At 39.9% G+C, this 18,951-nt stretch overlaps 2 protein-coding genes across 3 annotated transcripts in view; both read left to right on the top strand.

The window, feature by feature from the left end:
- Positions 1-3,166: 3,166 nt before the first annotated feature.
- Positions 3,167-12,138, top strand: hrh1 (histamine receptor H1). Of its 2 annotated transcripts, none has more exons than XM_070843886.1 (2): positions 3,167-3,230; positions 9,543-12,138. In XM_070843886.1, the coding sequence occupies exon 2, from the start codon at positions 9,732-9,734 to the stop codon at positions 11,370-11,372; it is 1,641 nt and encodes a 546-aa protein (XP_070699987.1). In that variant the 5' UTR covers positions 3,167-3,230; positions 9,543-9,731; the 3' UTR covers positions 11,373-12,138. The 2 variants fall into 2 exon arrangements, with proteins under 2 accessions (XP_070699987.1, XP_070699979.1); XM_070843878.1 differs by lacking the exon at positions 3,167-3,230 and adding an exon at positions 3,920-3,982.
- A 5,241-nt stretch (positions 12,139-17,379) lies between these two features.
- The window catches only part of atg7 (ATG7 autophagy related 7 homolog (S. cerevisiae)), a 57,741-nt gene continuing 56,169 nt past the window's right edge, over positions 17,380-18,951 (top strand). Inside the window, exon 1 of the mRNA XM_070849601.1 lies at positions 17,380-17,873. The gene's annotated coding sequence lies outside the window, so the exon portion shown is untranslated. The remainder of the gene's footprint in view (positions 17,874-18,951) is intronic.

The raw sequence follows: 18,951 nt of genomic DNA, 5'->3' as shown, positions 1-18,951 counted from the left end.
TTATCCCTCTCCTTATAGAAATTAACTATTGTCCTTTTTTATCAAGAAAACTGGCCAAAAAGTTTCTGGCCACAAAGAAGCTGTACTCGACTACCTTGATGGAAATTCTTGAAAGAGGGTACTTTCCCAAAGGAATGCTCGAGTTCAACATCTGAAAATCTTTCAATTTAGGGTCCCATTTCCTCCTCGTCTTATCCTCTCCTCAGTACACACACAACCCCACAAATACACAAAATCCTGGTCGCTTTCTTCAAACCTTCTCTCCCCTTTTCATCTCATCCTTCTTTTCTCCCTCTCCCTCTCCCTCTCCCTCTCACTCCACCCTCCCTCCCTCCCTCCCTCCCTTCCTTCCTTCCTTTCTTTCATTTCATCACCTCTTCACCCGCAGCTTTTCCTGTAGGGGAGACCAGGGATGGTAGTAACTCTTTATCCATTTAACCCTTTATCCATTTATCCATTTAACCCAGGACTGCAAAATGATTTTGTTTTGTTGTTTTTGCATCAAAAATTCATTGTTATGGCTCTTCTTCTTGAAATGGAGGATGTGTGACATAGCACCTGATGAAAGGCGTTTTCTGTTGCACTCTGTCTTCATGAGGCATCTTTCAACAGTGATTTTTTTAGTCCTACAACAGCTATGTTTCCACTTTACGTAATCAATACTGGAGTCTACATCGGCTGTGTAACGGTTCATACTTCACGCACACTTTGTGGACGTAACAGTGACCCAGAGCATCTCATGGCGGACTCACAGCTGCCACTGTTGTGCTGGTGACGTGCAGCTTTCACAGCACAGCCCGTGAGAAGACAAAGTGTTATTGTGAATCATTTTGACCTCTTTTCACTTTAACTGGTGCAACGAAACAAACGGGAGAGTGACGATGGAGATGTGAATGAGACGCAGTCTGTACATGCCCAGAGAGTCCATGAGGACAGGTGTACACCTGTGTAAGTGTGAAATGGGTGTAATATCTAAAATTCAATATGTTTTTGAAATTGTAATTCATTTTTTTCAGACACAGTGCACGATGCAGGATTAAATAGGATAAAAAGCAGAGCTAAGCAATATGCGAACAGGAGTAGCAAACTTATAAATATAAAATAATAATAAAATAAATAAAAATAAAAAATAATATAGGCTCAAACAATTACTTACAAGCGTTTTGGTGCTTTCAGCTTCATCTCACAGTTTTCTTCAGCCAGGGGAACTGGGCCAGATGTCGTCGAATGATCTAAGTTTCAGTCACTTCATACTGTGTGGAAAAACAAAAAAAATATAAAGATATAAAAAGATTGTTCATTTGAAAATAAGTACTTCCTGTTGCTGTATGTTCACTTAACAAATAACAGTTTAAACAATGTGATTAAAGGTGAAAATGCTCTAAATTGTGACTGCATAACCAGAAAGAATAAAACAAGTTTACTGAGTAAGTTACACTCGTACATTTTCACTGCACTTTCAGGTATATGACAAAATATTAATGACATCATCCATCCAAGTAACTTGGGAGCACATGACATTCAGTGTGCTCAAGTATTCTTTCTACTACAGAGTTTTTACACATTATCAGGCAAAGCTCAGCAAAGACAGTCATTTGTTATCTCAAGATATTGGAAAAATGATCTCAAACTAATGGACTAAGACAGAGTTATGGCAAACTATAGCTGCTTCCTTACTGCTCTGCATCATTTGCCTTGGAAATGTTACTTATCGTTTTTTACTCATTTTATAAACAATAAAAAAAAATGTGGCTGATGTGTCTTTGTTTTGAGTGTAGACAACGAGGACTTCCAGGTGCACAGTGGACTTATTGCTCTATTGAGTACACTTCTCTGATTAAGGTAAATAGATGATTTTATTTTATGCAAATCTTGACAAAACTAATAAAGAATTACTACATGCATGTAACATACTCACTGGTGCAGTGACTTTGTGTAGTCTTGAAATGTTTGTGTGGGTTTTTTCACCCACATGATGTTAAGAATTATGTGAGTACGGACCTGACTGACATAACACCCAGTACACGCAGTCACACAACCCAAGAGAGGAAAATCTGTTGCTTTTAGTGTCTCCATGACCTATGACCAACAACATTAGGACAAAGTTCATTTTCCAATGTCTGTTCTTGACTAGTTGCTTAAACACAGACCAATAATTTGTATCACAGTTCACACACCCTGCTAGAAGAAGTATGATCTTATATGTTACTCCTCATGAATTCTATCACCTTTCAAATTTGACACATGTATCTCCTGACACCTGTTCATCTAACATAAATAATATATATAATGTATAATATTGGACCATTCTGACTTCACAAACTTTCCCCTACTGTCGCCATCTGCCATCAGGTCACTGCCTTTGGCCAAGTAATCATTTCACAATGCAGAGGAGCGCCCTGATGAATCCCAGACCATGAAGAGCCTCATCAGCCCTCTGCTGTCAGATGGGCTGAATGTTATCAGATTTGCTTGATGCTTTGTCAGAGCTCTTCCTATTGCCACCGAGAGCACCACAGAAAAGCTCAACTAGCAGTTGGCAAATGTCACGTCAGCTGAGACAAAACATCCTCTACTGGGCCTTTGGTCATACGGCAACTGTTTTGTCATCTCCTCAGCAGCACATTAGCTGTGAAAGTTAACAGCCAGCACTCACTGCATCATGTTTGGATTGTTTGAGCAGCAACCTGAGAGACTTCTTCAGATGTTCTTCTTCAAATCACTAAAACCTCTAAATCACTTTGGGTCCAAGCTGTTGGTAGCAGACAGATCATGACAGGCTGATTCAGTTCAAATGAAGTCATTATCAATAAAAGTGGGCTATAATGATAAAAAAGACGTTATGAAATTAAGGGATTGTAAGCAAAATCCTGTGGTGAAAGGCATAAAATACAATGAATGCATTTACAAAAACAAGCAGACTATAAATGTATACGACTTTCTGGAATATGGATGGGTGTAATAAAACTTCAGGACAAGCTGCAATAAAAATGTTGCAGAAAGGCCACTTACTACTCGTCACCTATCAGACCTGCTATTTGTGTAACAGGGTACTTCCTTGGATTCCTCCAAAAGGAAATGCATCTGAGTCACACCTCATGAAATATACAGTTTTTTTTAAAGCTGAGACATGACCGGTGGCTTCCACCCAAGTCAAACCAGTCATCTTTATGTTGAGCAGCAGTGAGATTCGCATTGGCGTGGGTGGATATGCTGCCTTAAGACAGCTGGTGAGTCATGTATCATACAGCTGGGGAGGTTGTCTCTCCAGGTGAGGAATTAATTGAAATAACATGCAATAGATACTTTAACATTATGCTTGCTTAGTCAACCTGTTGACACCAAGTCAGATCCGCTGGAAACCACAACAGCTCTGTGTTTTTGGACTCTGCTTTTAAAAACAGCAGGAAGACAATTGCCAGCACTTGGCGCACTGTATGCTGGGTTTCATCATTCTAGCTTGTGTGCTCTGATTGGAGGAATGATGTTACCATGGCCCCTTGTTACTGCTGTCCTTAAGTCTCCCCTACTTATACTCTATGCAGCCCCCGCCCCCACCTCTCTGTAAATGAAAGTTTTAAGATTCAAACAGTTACTTCTTCTGCAGAAGATAGCCTGACAATAGCCTGTTCAGTACAGTAATAGCCAGATTTGACTGGGTTATTGACATGGAGGAAGTTACTGATCACAGTGTGAATCATACATTGAATCATTGCACCAATCTTAATGTGCCACTCCAGTAACAAAGTCATTTTATATGGCTGCACTTGTATATCATGTGAACTCCAGTCTATTTAGTCCAGACAGGGAGAGAGAGTGAGAGAGAGGGAGGGAGGGAGGGAGAGAGGAAGGGAGGGAGAGGGAGGGAAGGGAGACTTTCCCTTTGTACTTCCAACCTCTGTCCTTCACTCGTTTTCTGATTTTGACCCGGAATACTGGCTGGAATTAAACGGACTTTCCTAGAAATCCATGCTCATCACTGGTAAGTCTGAAACTGCATGGCAGCACATAGGCTACAATAAGTCATATTTTCACAACTGACTTTTTTTTATGGCCACTGACAAAAGCCATTTAATTGACCGAGTGTATCATGTCTGTGTCGGTTGTGCTGAAAGCCTTGAAGTAGTGAGATCCTGCAGCGGCACAACAGGTGGCTCTCTGCGCACCAACTTGTAGTATTTCGCGTGAGAGACATTATTCATTTTGATAGATGGGCTCCATCAGGTCTCGACGGGGCCAAAAGAAAGCAAGATTAATTTGTGTTCCCGTTCTTTTGTAATGAAATCAGAGAGGCAATGGTTATTACAGATAATCATATTGGACAATTAGTGTTGGATAAATGTCCTGTGTTTTTATGATGCGATAAGAAGTGAGCTGCTCGCATGCAGAACGCACGCAGCACTTTTCTGCCACTCGTCCCTCTTTATCTTGTTATTCTTTGGTGAATTTGGTGAGTAATAAGGATCTCAAATATTTGTGTTGCGGAGGCAGTTATTGCATAAACACGGAGGCTATAAACAGAACGAGAAAGATGTTTACAATCACACATTTTAGCTCAGATTCAAAGCAGAAACAGAAACGCGGAGGCTAAGGGCAAATCCTCTAAGTTTCCTTTTAATTAAGTGGTTTCAAACAAAGTTTCTTAAATATTAAGGGCAGCATGTATGTGCAGTGGGCTACCCCATGTACATGCGTTTTTCAGTTTCACATTAGATCACATTATCCCGAAGTAATGCTTTTAAATTGGTTTAAAATATGGAGTAAAATTGACTTCATCATCACATTGACGCTTTTAATGATGGAGCTGTGAAGTCATGATGACCTAACGTCCATCTCACAATACTGTCAGTGGCTCTGGCTTTAGTTAGTCATTTTAATTATTGAATTGATGGAGGCAGGGGGATGTAAGCATGGGGGCTGATGAGAGCTAATTAATCTTTATTCTTCAAACATTGGCCCCTTTTAATATTAAAAACCATGATAACAATTAGAATGAATCATTTTCTGAGGATGCTCTTCTAAAAAACCTTTCAGCCCCCACTTGTCTTTTTTTTTTCACTTAACACTTGTCAGCTTGGTGTTTTTTGGCCCTCCTCCTCCTCTTTAGTGTGTGTCATCAATGAGTAAGCAAACACAGAGATACAGACAAGATACATAGGTAAATAGATGTATACACTGAATAAAAAAATGGGAAATAAATAAATTGATGGGAGTGAAAAGTTATGTTTGTATGGGAATTCTCTTAGGAAATCAGCAACATGTTTCCCACCCCCCCTCTCTGTTTTTGAATATTGAATATTAATTAGATTTTAAGTATTTACATATAAATATGGGTATTTATTTTCTTTTTGATTAGATGCCAACGCTCACATGTCCATATTCTCTAAGTTTTTAGTGTTTTATTCATGTGTTTATTCATTTAGCTTGAAGATTTTGAGCTACATTTATAATAGCATAATTGATTCCAGCACTTTGAATTGTCTTCTAGACTTCTAGTTCTTTTGTTGTGAGAAATTGTCATTATTATACATGAGTGGGATGAGATTTTGGACGCAGGTCTTGCCGGCCAGGGTTAGGGTTAGGGGGCGAGTGATCGGTGTGCTTCTCGCCTAGGGCACCATTATGGCTAGAGCCGGCTCTGTTGCCGGCAACACAATAAGCACGATAATTATCTATTGTTGGAGAAAAACAATGATCTACCTCATGTTTTATACTTAGGTGTGAGTGTCCAAAAAAGGCCAAATGACGTAGTTCAATTCACAGATTAATCACAGAACTACAAGTCTGCACAAGCTATGTAGAGAAACGCCCACCTGCCTCCATGGCAACGGGTTTATTTCAGTCTGCTCTCTTAAAAATCAATATGCCAGTTGACACAAGTGCTTTTCCAGCAGCAAATTGATATGTTTTAATATGACGTATATTAATAACACATCTTGCTGTGCTTTTCAGATCCAAATATGTTTTCAAACATGATGAATAGAATTGTATTCATTTTAAGACACAGATTCCATCATACATTCCATTATACAACACTGGCAGCATTTAAGTGCTTCCTGTGCTCCAGTCACACAGTGCGTCTACTGCTGTGTCGTTGATGGGATTTGCCAGCCTCCCCTTGTGTGAGAGAGACCAGCTGGACAGTGAAAGCGAAAGAGCAAGAAAGATTTTAGCCTATTAATACAGTATATCCAAACTAAAAAAGTAAAATGATTACAGATAGAGTTGAGCCATTATGTTTTTTTGATATTGGCACTTGCATCTGACAATCTGCTCTCTGAACAATCACCTCCAGACATACTGAGTTGTGAAAATACTCTAATTTGAATAGTACAGTGGGCAAAAAAGTATTTAGTCAGCCACCAATTGTGCAAGTTCTCCCACTTAAAAAGATGAGAGAGGCCTGTAATTTTCATCATAGGTACGCTTCAACTATGAGAGACAGAATGAGAAAAAAAAAATCCCAAAAATCACTGTCTGATAAAGAATTTATTTGCAAATTATGGTGGAAAATAAGTATTTGGTCAATAACAAAAGTTCATCTCAATACTTTGTTATATACCCTTTGTTGGCAATGACAGAGGTCAAACATCTTCTGTAAGTCTTCACAAGGTTTTCACACACTGTTCCTGGTATTTTGGCCCATTCCTCCATGCAGATCTCCTCTAGAGCAGTGATGTTTTGGGGCTGTCGCTGGGCAACACGGACTTTCAACTCCCTCCAAAGATTTTCTATGGGGTTGAGATCTGGAGACTGGCTAGGCCACTCCAGGACCTTGAAATGCTTCTTACGAAGCCACTCCTTCGTTGCCCGGGCGGTGTGTTTGGGATCATTGTCATGCTGAAAGACCCAGCCACGTTTCATCTTCAATGCCCTTGCTGATGGAAGGAGGTTTTCACTCAAAATCTCACGATACATGGCCCCATTCATTCTTTCCTTTACACGGATCAGTCGTCCTGGTCCCTTTGCAGAAAAACGGCCCCAAAGCATGATGTTTCCACCCCCATGCTTCACAGTAGGTATGGTGTTCTTTGGATGCAACTCAGCATTCTGTTGTACGGAACGGGACTGGCTGAACCCACAATGCAGACCGACACAGAGACACTGGTTAGGAGATCGCTAAATTTATTGATAACCAGGCAGGTGGTAGTAGCAGGGAGGAGCAGGCTGGTGGAGTGAGGGACTGGACCGTGGAGGAGACCGGGGGGAAGCGGGCAGGAGAAGAGGGAACCGGGCTGGAGTGGAGACCAGAAAGGAGCAGGCTGGAGATGAGGGAGTAGGGCCGGAGTGGAGACCAGGAGGGAGCAGACTGGAGACGAGACGAGGGACGAAGACAAAAGCTAGCGCAAGGACAACTGGAGAAAAGGAGCCGAGAGTTATCATACGGGAACGGACAATCTCGCAGTGAGGGAGAGAGTGAACCAGGCTTATAAAGACAGGGGAGGAGTAGGTGGCTGATTACTGATGAGGAACAGGTGTGTGATTATTGCAGGTGTGTGGGTGGATGACCGGGAGTAACCCTCCTGACTCAAGAGGGAGAGAGACAGCAGGATCATGACACATTCTTTCTCCTCCAAACACGACAAGTTGAGTTTTTACCAAAAAGTTCTATTTTGGTTTCATCTGACCATCTGACATTCTCCCAATCCTCTTCTGGATCATCCAAATGCTCTCTAGCAAACTTCAGACGGGCCTGGACATGTACTGGCTTAAGCAGGGGGACACGTCTGGCACTGCAGGATTTAAGTCCCTGGCGGGGTAGTGTGTTACTGATGGTAGCCTTTGTTACATTGGTCCCAGCTCTCTGCAGGTCATTCACTAGGTCCCCCCGTGTGGTTCTATGGGAACCACACCGTGGGATTTTTGCTCACCGTTCTTGTGATCATTTTGACCCCACGAGGTGAGATCTTGCGTGGAGCCCCAGATCGAGGGAATCGAGTGGTCTTGTATGTCTTCCATAATAATTGCTCCCACAGTTGATTTCTTCACACCAAGCTGCTTACCTATTGCAGATTCAGTCTTCCCAGCCTGGTGCAGGTCTACAATTTTGTTTCTGGTGTCCTTTGACAGCTCTTTGGTCTTGGCCATAGTGGACTTTGGAGTGTGACTGTTTGAGGTTGTGGACAGGTGTCTTTTATACTGATAACCAGTTCAAACAGGTGCCATTAATACAGGTAACGAGTGGAGGACAGAGGAGCCTCTTAAAGAAGAAGTTACAGGTCTGTGAGAGCCAGAAATCTTGCTTGTTTGTAGGTGACCAAATACTTATTTTACAGAGGAATTCACCAATTAATTCATTAAAAATCTTACAATGTGATTTCCTGGATTCTTTCCCCCCATTCTGTCTCTGTACCTATGATGAAAATTACAGGCCTCTCTCATCTTTTTAAGTGGGAGAACTTGCACAATTGGTGGCTGACTAAATACTTTTTTGCCCCACTGTATGTGTCTAATATAGGATTTCCACAAAAACGTACACAGAAGTGGAAACTAGCCAAATGCATTTACTCAAGTGTACTTCAGTAGAATGTAATTTTACGCAACTATTACCATTGTATGGTACTGTATACTTCTTATCCACTGCATTAGAGAGGGCAATAATATACTTTATAGATTTCAGATGGTTTCACTCAAATTGTTTGAGGTGCAATCAGATCTTGTAGCAGAACTTTTCTACTTTACTGCCCTACAACACCTCAGATTTATCTTGTGACCTTCTGGAGGTGCCTGACCCTTTGATTGGGAACCAATGCACTAAAATACACAACTGTATGTTTTGTGGTTAAAAATGGCTCCATCTCGACCAGCTACAACAGTAAAATCCTGCTTATATATTGATACACGAGTATGTAATAATGATATACACTGTTGCCCATAAAGTTGGAATAAAATGTTTTTTACCTCTTCTCATGAAATGATTGTGACAATGTGATTTATTCTTGATAAATAAAATGTATATCTTCTCAACTTTATTGATTAAACTCTTCCAAACATATCACAGTGAAACTTAAACCACAATTAACCTTTGCAAACTGTATTCAGGCTTTAACAAAAATGGGGGTATTGAACAATTATTCCAATTATTTCCAACAGTGTATATAAAATACACCAGTCTGCAGGCCATTTTGCTGCATGAGAGCTTTTACTTTTGATACTTTAGGTACACTTAGCTGATAAGACCTCTGTACTTTTACTTAAGGAAGATTTTGAATGCAAGACTTTTATTTCTAGATGAGTATTGCAAGTGACTCCCACTGAAAAGCCCACTCTCAGTGTAAATGTGCACTGGAGGCTTCAAGTATTCACATCACACTTGCGTGAGTTGCATATTGGACCAGGATTGGCTCTCAAGCTAGTTATTGTGTCACAAAACCATGCTCATGTGTGTGCGTCTTCAACTGAAACTCAAGATGTAAGGTGTCAAACACACCACATACATCACTTTGCACAGCCAAGGTCAGACATTCAAGTGAAGTAACAGCAAGTGAAAACATATTTCCGAGAAAATTATTGATGAAACTTTTTCTCTTTACATTTTCCAGGTGTCAACAGTTTGGATTTATATAACAATTGGAGTAACAAGACAACGCTGATTAACACCCCCTCCAGTACTAAAAGGATTTCCTTTTGTGTTGTCACATCGAGCCCATGTTTTGGCTAACAGTTAAGGACACACTGGCCTCCAGTTTTCCATGATGTGACTGGATCTAGAGGTGACCATCTCACCTACCATGATGGAATCTGGTCTGCCACCCTCCACAGACCCTGTTCCCTTCAACGCCAGCAGCTATGTCAATAACGGCAGCACCAACTGGAGTGGTGTCCTCGATGGTGACTCACTGAGGAGCAATCACACCCTGACCCTCCATGACCGCTTCCACAATGCCCTGCTGGGGGTCATTCTGGGACTTCTTTCTCTCCTCACAATCATAATGAACCTGCTGGTTCTCTACGCCGTCAAGAGAGAGAAGAGCCTCCACACCGTTGGGAACCTCTACATCGTCAGCCTGTCTGTGGCAGATCTCATTGTGGGGACGACAGTTATGCCTCTGAACCTGGTGTATTTGTTGGAAGACGAATGGAGGCTGGGACGAGCTGTCTGCCAATTTTGGCTTATTATGGACTATGTGGCTAGCACAGCCTCAATTTTCAGCTTGTTTATCCTGTGTTTGGACCGGTACCGCTCTGTCAGACAGCCACTTAAGTACCTAAAGTATCGAACGCGGGGAAAAGCCAGTGTGATGATTTCTGGAGCCTGGCTGCTGTCAATGATGTGGATTATTCCAATTTTAGGATGGAGGTCTTTCACTCAAGTAGACCTTAAACCTGAGGAGGAGAACAAGTGTGACACGGATTTCCGCTTCGTCACATGGTTTAAGGTTATCACTGCCGTCTTCAACTTCTATGTACCCTCAATTTTGATGCTATGGTTTTACACACACATCTACTTGGCAGTGAGGCAACATCTCAGGGACAGGGAAAGAATCATTCATCCGACTGATTCATTTGGGGAAAATGAGAATGCCCGATCGCCTGTGAAAAATGACTCCAAATCACCCAAAAGGCAATGCGAGATTCCAATGAAACTATCTAAAAAACAACGCTTGTTGGACCAGAACACTCTAGATCAGGCATATTCCCTCGAGGATGCCGATAAAACTAAAACCACTTCATCCAGGTCTCACAGAAAAATTGGTGTAAAGTGCCAGCAGACGTCATTGCTTGCCATGACAACGAAACGACTCAGAATGGCACAAAAGCCCAAAAGGTGCTCCCTGTCTTCTGACAAGAAGCAGGCAGACATCGAAATTCCCCTGAATTGCTCTTCGATGCCACATGACGTACTTTGCTCAGAAGGGAATAATGAGAACAAACTTCAAGCGTCTTTAAATGAATGTCATGTCACAGTGTCAAACTCAGTGAGTGGCGTCTGTGATATTAGTCAGGTTTCAGACGTGCAGAGATACACCTCTGTGCTCTACAACAACTACGACCACAGACATCCGCTTCCCTGGACTGAGGAAGGGGTTGAAGATACCAAATTGGACCCAGCTAATGCAGTGACTCTGAGACAAACGTGGCAAAGGTTTATTGACCAATCGCGTCAGCGCATCCAGAGCCTGAGAATTCATAAAGAGCACAAGGCAGCCAAGCAGTTGGGCTTTATAATCGCTGCTTTCCTGTTGTGCTGGATACCATATTTCATAGCTTTCATGGTCATGGCATTCTGTAGAGAATGTGTGCGCCATGACCTTCACATGTTTACAATATGGTTGGGGTACATCAACTCCACTCTAAACCCCTTCATATACCCGCTCTGCAACGGGAACTTTAAACGAGTCTTTAAAAATATTCTGAACATTCATTTGTGACAGATACTGACAGGCAGAGCAAAGAAGCAGAACAAAATCGTGGGTGTCTGAATACTGCTGATATTGCCAGATAAGGAAGAGACATCTGCAACACCTGTGCATAGGTGCGCTTTTTAAGGGAAAATAAAACTGTAAATATATTTTGAGCATCCCTTATTTCTTATTTTTGTAACTCGCTGCCCTTCGATTCAGACTCATGGCAACAGTTGAGGATAATGTCTGAGTTTAATGTTATTTATTTTGTCTACATTATACTAATGATAATAAAGTGTGTCTACGACCGGAGACCTTTAAACTCAAAAGAATTTGAACTCTCACCCTCAGAAAACAGGGCTGTTGTTCCAACTTCCAAAATGTGTTTATAAAGTAAATCTTTTTTTATTTATTTATTTTTTGGAACTGTCAGTGGACAGAACCAGAGATGTAATATGATACAGCATGATGATGAAATATTGAACATTTTACACACTGCCATGCATTTGTGAGTATTTGTTACATTGTTTTCTCCTCATTAAAGCAGGATATGGGACATTAGTGTCCTCTCTAATGTCAGTCCAGGAAAAACACAAATCCTGCCAAATGTCCACTGAGCTGTTATCCCAGGAAAGGCTGATTTGGGATCCGTTCAAACGTTCCATAATTCACTTTGTCTTTTTAGAGTTTTTCAAATGTGCAAGCTTTAAATAATTTCATTGTGTTTTTAACGCATTAAAATCACCATCTAATAATCCGTAGAAATCTTTTGGTCTTATTTCACCTGTTTGTGTTTTGTCAACTCTTTAGTATCATGTATATCAGCAAAGATATACAGCAATGTGAAGAAATACTATGAACAGAATAAGTAAATTATTCATTTATATCTGCATATAGTCTATATTAATATATTCAAGCTCACACTGTCACTGTCACGAAAAATGGGGGATTTTGCTTTTCTTCTGAGAAAACTGCCCATTACAAACTGATCGCTAAGCTTTTGACACTCATCTATTTTATGATGTAATGTAGCGCTTCTTTTTATACCATTTGCCAAAGAGCAACACATATTATTCCACAATGCTGTGGAAGAGCAACAATAACTTGAGACTTGTGTAATGCATTTGTATTGATTAAACATTTGGAACAGACACACAGAGATACAGAGATTAGAGATACTTAAAAGCACATTAAAGCACACTTGTGTCTGCCATTAGAAAAGGTTATGTCTGCAATCTTGTTGTGAAAAGTGGAGTTAAATAGTGTTACAATTTTCTATTCCCATAATATCAATTCAGACCATGTCTTCAGATTTTTTTCATGTTCAATGAATTAAATTGTTCTAATGTCAGAGGACTGTTACTGTATTTACAATTTTGACATGTGAATTAATGCTTGAAAAGGGGTTAAATATGTTAAACTGCCTTAACGCCATCAAAGTCTTAATGTTTCCTGCGTCCAAAAAATGCAGACGGGTTGTGAGTCACTGCTTTGCCAAATCAAACAAATCAGAGGGGGCTGGAGCTGAGCTGGAAGAGGTGACGATGTGAATGTGAACAGAAGACGCATGTGTGTGATTGCACTGTGTCATCTCTGCAGTACATCTCTGTCAACAAGATGGAAACAGTGTGAGGCCGGTGTTCAGAAAAAAAATAATGATGTTTTAGATGTTGTGGCCACAGACCAAAGTTATGCAGTTCTGACAGTAGATACAAAAAGCACAGTCCTCATCATTAAGGCACAGTTACTGTACATTCTGTCCCTCTGTGACAATGCTCTCAGCATGTAACGTTTTAATGTTCGTATAAATCATAGAGACATTACTGCATTAATGGTTTTTCAATTTAGACACTATGAATTATAGCTGCTGTTTTGCCTCATTTCATTCCATTAGAATTTTATTATTGGCAACAGAGAGCAAAGGTCTGGGCCTAGCATTAAATGATCACATTTTTATTTTAACAATGCTCTTTGCTATGACTACCAGCACATATTTATCATTTGAGCGATATTAGTCACATACTGCTACCATTCAATATGAGGCAGCACTTGGCATATACTGTGTCTGAATATTATGCACATGAAGTTACATGCATGGCTGGAATAACCTGTCTGGGGTCACTGAGGGGAACATTTGACATTGACAGCCTCTGTTGCAGCCAAGTTCCCATCTGGTTCAGTGCACACAGCCCACTATAGATGTCAGCTTCATAGGTTTTTTTTTGTATGTTTGTTTAGAGATACAGAAACCTACACTGTAACTACCTGGCCTAAGGTTTTCTTAAATCAATTAGTTATTTTTGTGTAATGTCACTTAGGAATATGTGAGCATAGTTTTAAAAAAAAAGTTAAGGTTTTAGAGCCAGATTTTGACACAGGGCCCCACGATGAATAATATCATTATGTTATAATACAAGACACAAGATAACTGCGTTTTACTGGTGCACATTAATAAGCTAAAACAAAACGACATACAGTTACTCCAGGGGTCCCTGGAGGTTTGGCCACATTTACCTTCATCGGCATTGCTGGCTCCATCAATACACTGCAGCCAAGTCAATTTTATTCATGTAGCCCAAACCATGCAACAAAACAAAACACCTTCTATCCTTTGACCCTCAATATTAATTGATTTTAGGCTCAGCCACACAAGAAATGAGATCTTATCGACATGGAAAAACGGCACAAATATATTTTCATACTAGCCGAAGGAGCACCAGCAACAGGAAACAGCCTTATACTGGTTGTAACCATGGGAACAGTAAAACATTAGAGGCTCAGTGAGCTGACTCTGATAAACCTAATAAATACTTTAATGTAGGTCGGAGAGGAAGCTAAGCACTGTACAAATACAGCTTGCACACTTAGCATGTACATTTGCCAAAATCAACAGTAGTAAATAATGTGTAAAGGTGACTGGAATATGGGCTACATGCCCAGTCGAACACCAAAATGTACTGCAGAAACCTTGTAATATGGTAAATGGGTCAAAGTGATTAGCTTGGTTTTTAGGCTATCCGTATCTCATTGTCACACAGTCTCACAGTATAGTAGGCTGGCGTTTATATTAATGTTTTTACATCATACAATCCTTATGACTTTCACTATGTTACATCATAGATGTGCAAAACAAAGCAGGTAAGGGCTCAAGCTCTTCAGATGAAATGTCCCATTCACCAAATAAACATTATTATAATTCCTACTATTGTCACTGTTATTGTAAGAGATCCTGCCAAGATCTAATCCAATGAGTGATAACATCCTCACCTTCAGTATCAGTCTCCATTTCTTTTAGTCAGTGACTGAGGGAGGACCTCTGCACTTTTTTCCTCTTCTCTCTTTGTGGATGAACGGGATGAAAGTTCTTGCTTATCATTTTGTGTTTGATTTATGGTGGGTGATTTAGAGATGTTTTTCACATTTGCCAAAAAAAGAAGGTTCTCATTAATCAAACAATAGCACACCATGCCACATTGACTGTCCGAGGTGTTTGGTGGTCAATGTGCTGAAAATGTTTGCTACAAACAAAATGTGCAGAGGGCATTTAATTCATCTATGGCCCCCAAAAACCTCTCTTTACATCACTGTGGGGTAGTAGTCCGTTTCATGTATTTCCAATGTATGTACTGAATGTATACAGTAAGTGCAATGACTTGATTACAGGATATTTATCTTAATGCGCAGCATAGTAAATATGTTTTATACCAGAACATATCACTAGACTAGCTGGAAAACTGGATGAGGAAAAACAATCCCTTGTCTCACCATGGCCACAACAGTAGCACACACTTACACAAGACAGTTTTAATTAATAACACTATGCCAAAGAGACGATGTGCAGTTGGTTGCACCAGGATTAAATCCCACGTCGCTGACCTCTGATTTGTTCCCCTGAAAAAGATCCTGACAGAGGGGTTTTATAGCTCCAAGCTACATGCTAATACTAACGCTATATGCTCATGTGTTAGCAGCTGCACCGCTCATCTGCCAGTGTGTGAAACGAGTCACCTGTGTTTCTGAAACTAGTTGGGACTTTCTGGTACAGCATTTAACTGGTTTGACTCCTACTTGAAGGACAGGAACTATTTTGTGTGTAACTATGAAGACGACACAGAAATTTGCATAACCATAACAATACAAGCACTTGCTCCAATACAAGTGCTGTGTAAATGCATTAAATAGATCAACAAACAAACTCCCAGAAAACTGCAGCTCTGCTGCAACTTTTATTCTAGTAATTTTATACCTAAAATGCGCCACACGAATAAACCTGCCTTTCCTTATTCTACTGGCAATGATAAAAGGAGAAACTAAAATTTGACAATGGTAAGTGTGAAGCAGAGACTGACAATCAACTGTATGATGAAAACCTGGGAAAATGTTACATTTTAAAAACAACTGCATTTGTTGCAGCAAATAATGATTAATTCAATTTAAAATTATGTCTATTTCATGTATGTTACTGTGAGGAATGTAATGACAAAAGTGCTTCACTTGATTTTCAGACTCTGTATTACAGTTAAATAAAACCCACTACAAAAAAGTCACACATACAGTGACCTAAATAATTCACTCATGATAATTCAACCGTTTTTTAAACCTCAAATAACACCAAGTATTAAAGAAAACAAACTTGTGTTTGGTGTAACCTGAATCCAGTGCAGCATTTAAAAAAGTGCATATTATGAGCAACACAAGCAAGCTGGTTTGACCAGTGGTTTACCGTGCAAACTCACGTGAGGCTGTCGGTGGGATTTGTTGCCATGTTTCACTCAACCAGATAATATGGCTCACAGAATGTCACTGAACTTAAAATCCCCCAGATGAGTTTAGGTCACACAAGTTCACTTAACGACCAGAGTGGTAAATCAATTTCTGAGCATTTTATTCCATCATTTTACAGCAAAAAATTGCATCTGTTGCCTGATAGTATTCCTATGCTTTAATTATAAGATGCTAGATTAGTTGTTTATGCCACTTTGGTTAAATATTATTGCTGTGTAGTTCAAACAAGCTATCTGTTGCAGAGAGATGAATAATTGTTAAAAATCGAATGTTAGGATAATATTACAAAATCCCATCTTGAGACTTAAAAGGCTGTTTTAAAAAAATCACTAAAAGAGGTTTTTTAGCAACATGGTTGGTTTTACAGATTCTTGAGTACTTAAAAAAAAAATTTCAGACAATTTACTTAGTTCTGTTTCAAAATAAATTAACAGATTATTCTTTTCAGATTATTTATTTTTGTGCCCTAAACTCTATAGATCACATCGGCAAAACATCATCCAGAGAAGGCTCTAATAGCCACGATCTTTTGGAGGAAAACAATGATAAAACAACAGCATCAACGCTTAAACAAGCCCATGTGAATTAGTAACACTATGCCTAAGAGATGCTGTGGAGTTGGTTGCACCAGGATTCAATCCCACATCGCTGATCTCTTTGTTCCCTTGACATGTGCTGAAAAAGTTCTTGTTAGGAGGCTTTTATGGCTCTTAGCTACATGCTAACGCAAAATGCTTGTGTGTGTTGGCTGCTGTGCTGCTCATCTGTGGGTGACTGGACTCACCTGTGCTTGTTGACCCTGCACTAGTTTAGCTTCTTTAAGGGGTGCAAAGCCAAACCAATTTTACTTCCATGAATTTAGTATTAAAAGCTGCAGACTAATGTTACCAGCACAGATGCTTGTCAGCCAACAGGGCGAGACAGTGGCAGTGAGCCTGTGAGCACTCATCCTCTTTGCAGACCCATTTCACATCCATATCCTGATAGAGAATAGGTTGTAATGGGACTCTTGGTGGGTATTTAGTGGTTGGAGCTCAGGGGCCGGAAGAAGTTCCCGGATGTGTTAATCTGGGTAATTTATGATCCTCATTGCAAAATTAATAATAAATTACCCAGAAGAGCCGATATGAGAGCTGAGGTCTTCATCTCTTGCCTTTCTGAACTTGAACTGAATGCTGTGCGCTTTTTTCCTGCAGTATAGTTTTGAGACGGCCCCTTACTCATCGTCGCAGTCCGGTGTCCTCAAACACTAAAGGAGCAATTACTGACAGCTCTTTGGCGTCCACATGGAGCCAATTTGTGTTTTACCGGCGACCTTTTTGGTGAAAATGAGCTCGTAGCTCCTTCACTACTTCTCCGGAGTTATGTACTTCTTCCTGCCTAAATACCGCCGAGTTTCATTAGTGGTTTAACCGGTTTTACAAAGAGAAAGAAACAGCTAGCGTTACTTCCTGGTGTCTTGCACCACTAACAGCCGTCCGTATCTGTTCGGTCCGACATGAAAAGAAACGGCGCCTACAGGTTTTTGTCAGTTTTCTCATGCTTCATCGTTTGCGTGTTCTTGTTTTTATTTTGGTTCTTTATATTTTACTCCATGGTACTTGCGCCATAAAGCACAGATATTCACTTCTATACTGTAGCCGCTGAGCTAACCTGCCTGGGTACTTACCCACACTGCACCGCTGTATTGACAAGTCCGGCGATCACATGACCAACGTCACCAGGAAGTAAGGATTTCTTATGGTAAGTGTTCAAAGCTCAGCTTGTAATAGTTTGACATATGAACGCGTGTCTAGTTTGTTTTCCATGTTACCTCAATGCGTCTGGTTTGAATTACAGTGAAGTGGTAATGTTGTGATTTGTCTCCTTGTTGACGCTCGTCGTGTTTAGCAGTTTAAGCTGTCAAAGCCTGTGGTTTGACTGTGTGGTCTATGTGGCAACTATTGCTGCACAGTAACTAACAAGTGTCCTGAAAAACTAAACTAAATATGGAATTTAAACATGCACTAACTGTAATCACACTAAATAGTTTTTACGGGCTAGATAATTTGGTACTGCATTTTCTCAATAATTCCAATAAAGCAATACTGGTAGTGCTGCAGTTTATACAAACAGTAATTGGCGGAAAATGTATCAAAATGTTGACATCAGTAGTGTTAGATGTTACCTGGTGGATTAGCAACTGGATGGACACATGCTATTAATAATAATAATTGTACATTAATCTATATATAATTTTTGAGATTCTCTGATAAGTCACTCTGAAAAATCTGGAAAAAAGCTGAAAGAAAATTGTTAATTTAGGACTGAAAATAGTTACAAAACCCAAAGTATTCATTGATGAATTTTCCCCATGGATCAATAATGTATTGTCTTGATATATGTTGTCTTGTCCTATCTTATAGTATTTTATCGAACAATACTATGAAAAGCAAAGGCAAGGGACTATATGTATTTATGTGTTTGTATGTAATAAATGACTAACACATTGATTTTATTGTCACAGTTAGGTACATTTTTGTGCTGTCACTTTCAATCAATATGACAAAAATTGCTACATTAATGCAGAATATTCCAGCATCTCTCTGCACACCACCATTAAAAATAGTTATTCTTGTGCAGCGTAATCAGACGACAACTTGCGTTTCATTGCTGAACTGTGGAAAGGCAAATACATTAACCTTGTATTTTTGTATAAAGATGTCCATTCTCATAGTTGATGTCATGATACATTTTGTCAAGTCGAGTCAGTTTTATTTGTACACTAAATCATAAAGTTCCTGCAAAAGGCTTCATAGAAAACAATGTACAATATATATTT

The sequence above is a fragment of the Pempheris klunzingeri genome, chromosome 2, assembly GCF_042242105.1.
Source record: "Pempheris klunzingeri isolate RE-2024b chromosome 2, fPemKlu1.hap1, whole genome shotgun sequence".
NCBI classification, from domain to species: domain Eukaryota; kingdom Metazoa; phylum Chordata; class Actinopteri; order Acropomatiformes; family Pempheridae; genus Pempheris; species Pempheris klunzingeri.
This window is presented reverse-complemented; position numbering and strand designations above follow the sequence as displayed.

Coding starts and splice junctions, on each gene's coding strand:
- hrh1 (XM_070843886.1), top strand. CDS start 9,732: ATGATGGAATCTGGTCTGCCACCCTCCACAGACCCTGTTCCCTTCAAC.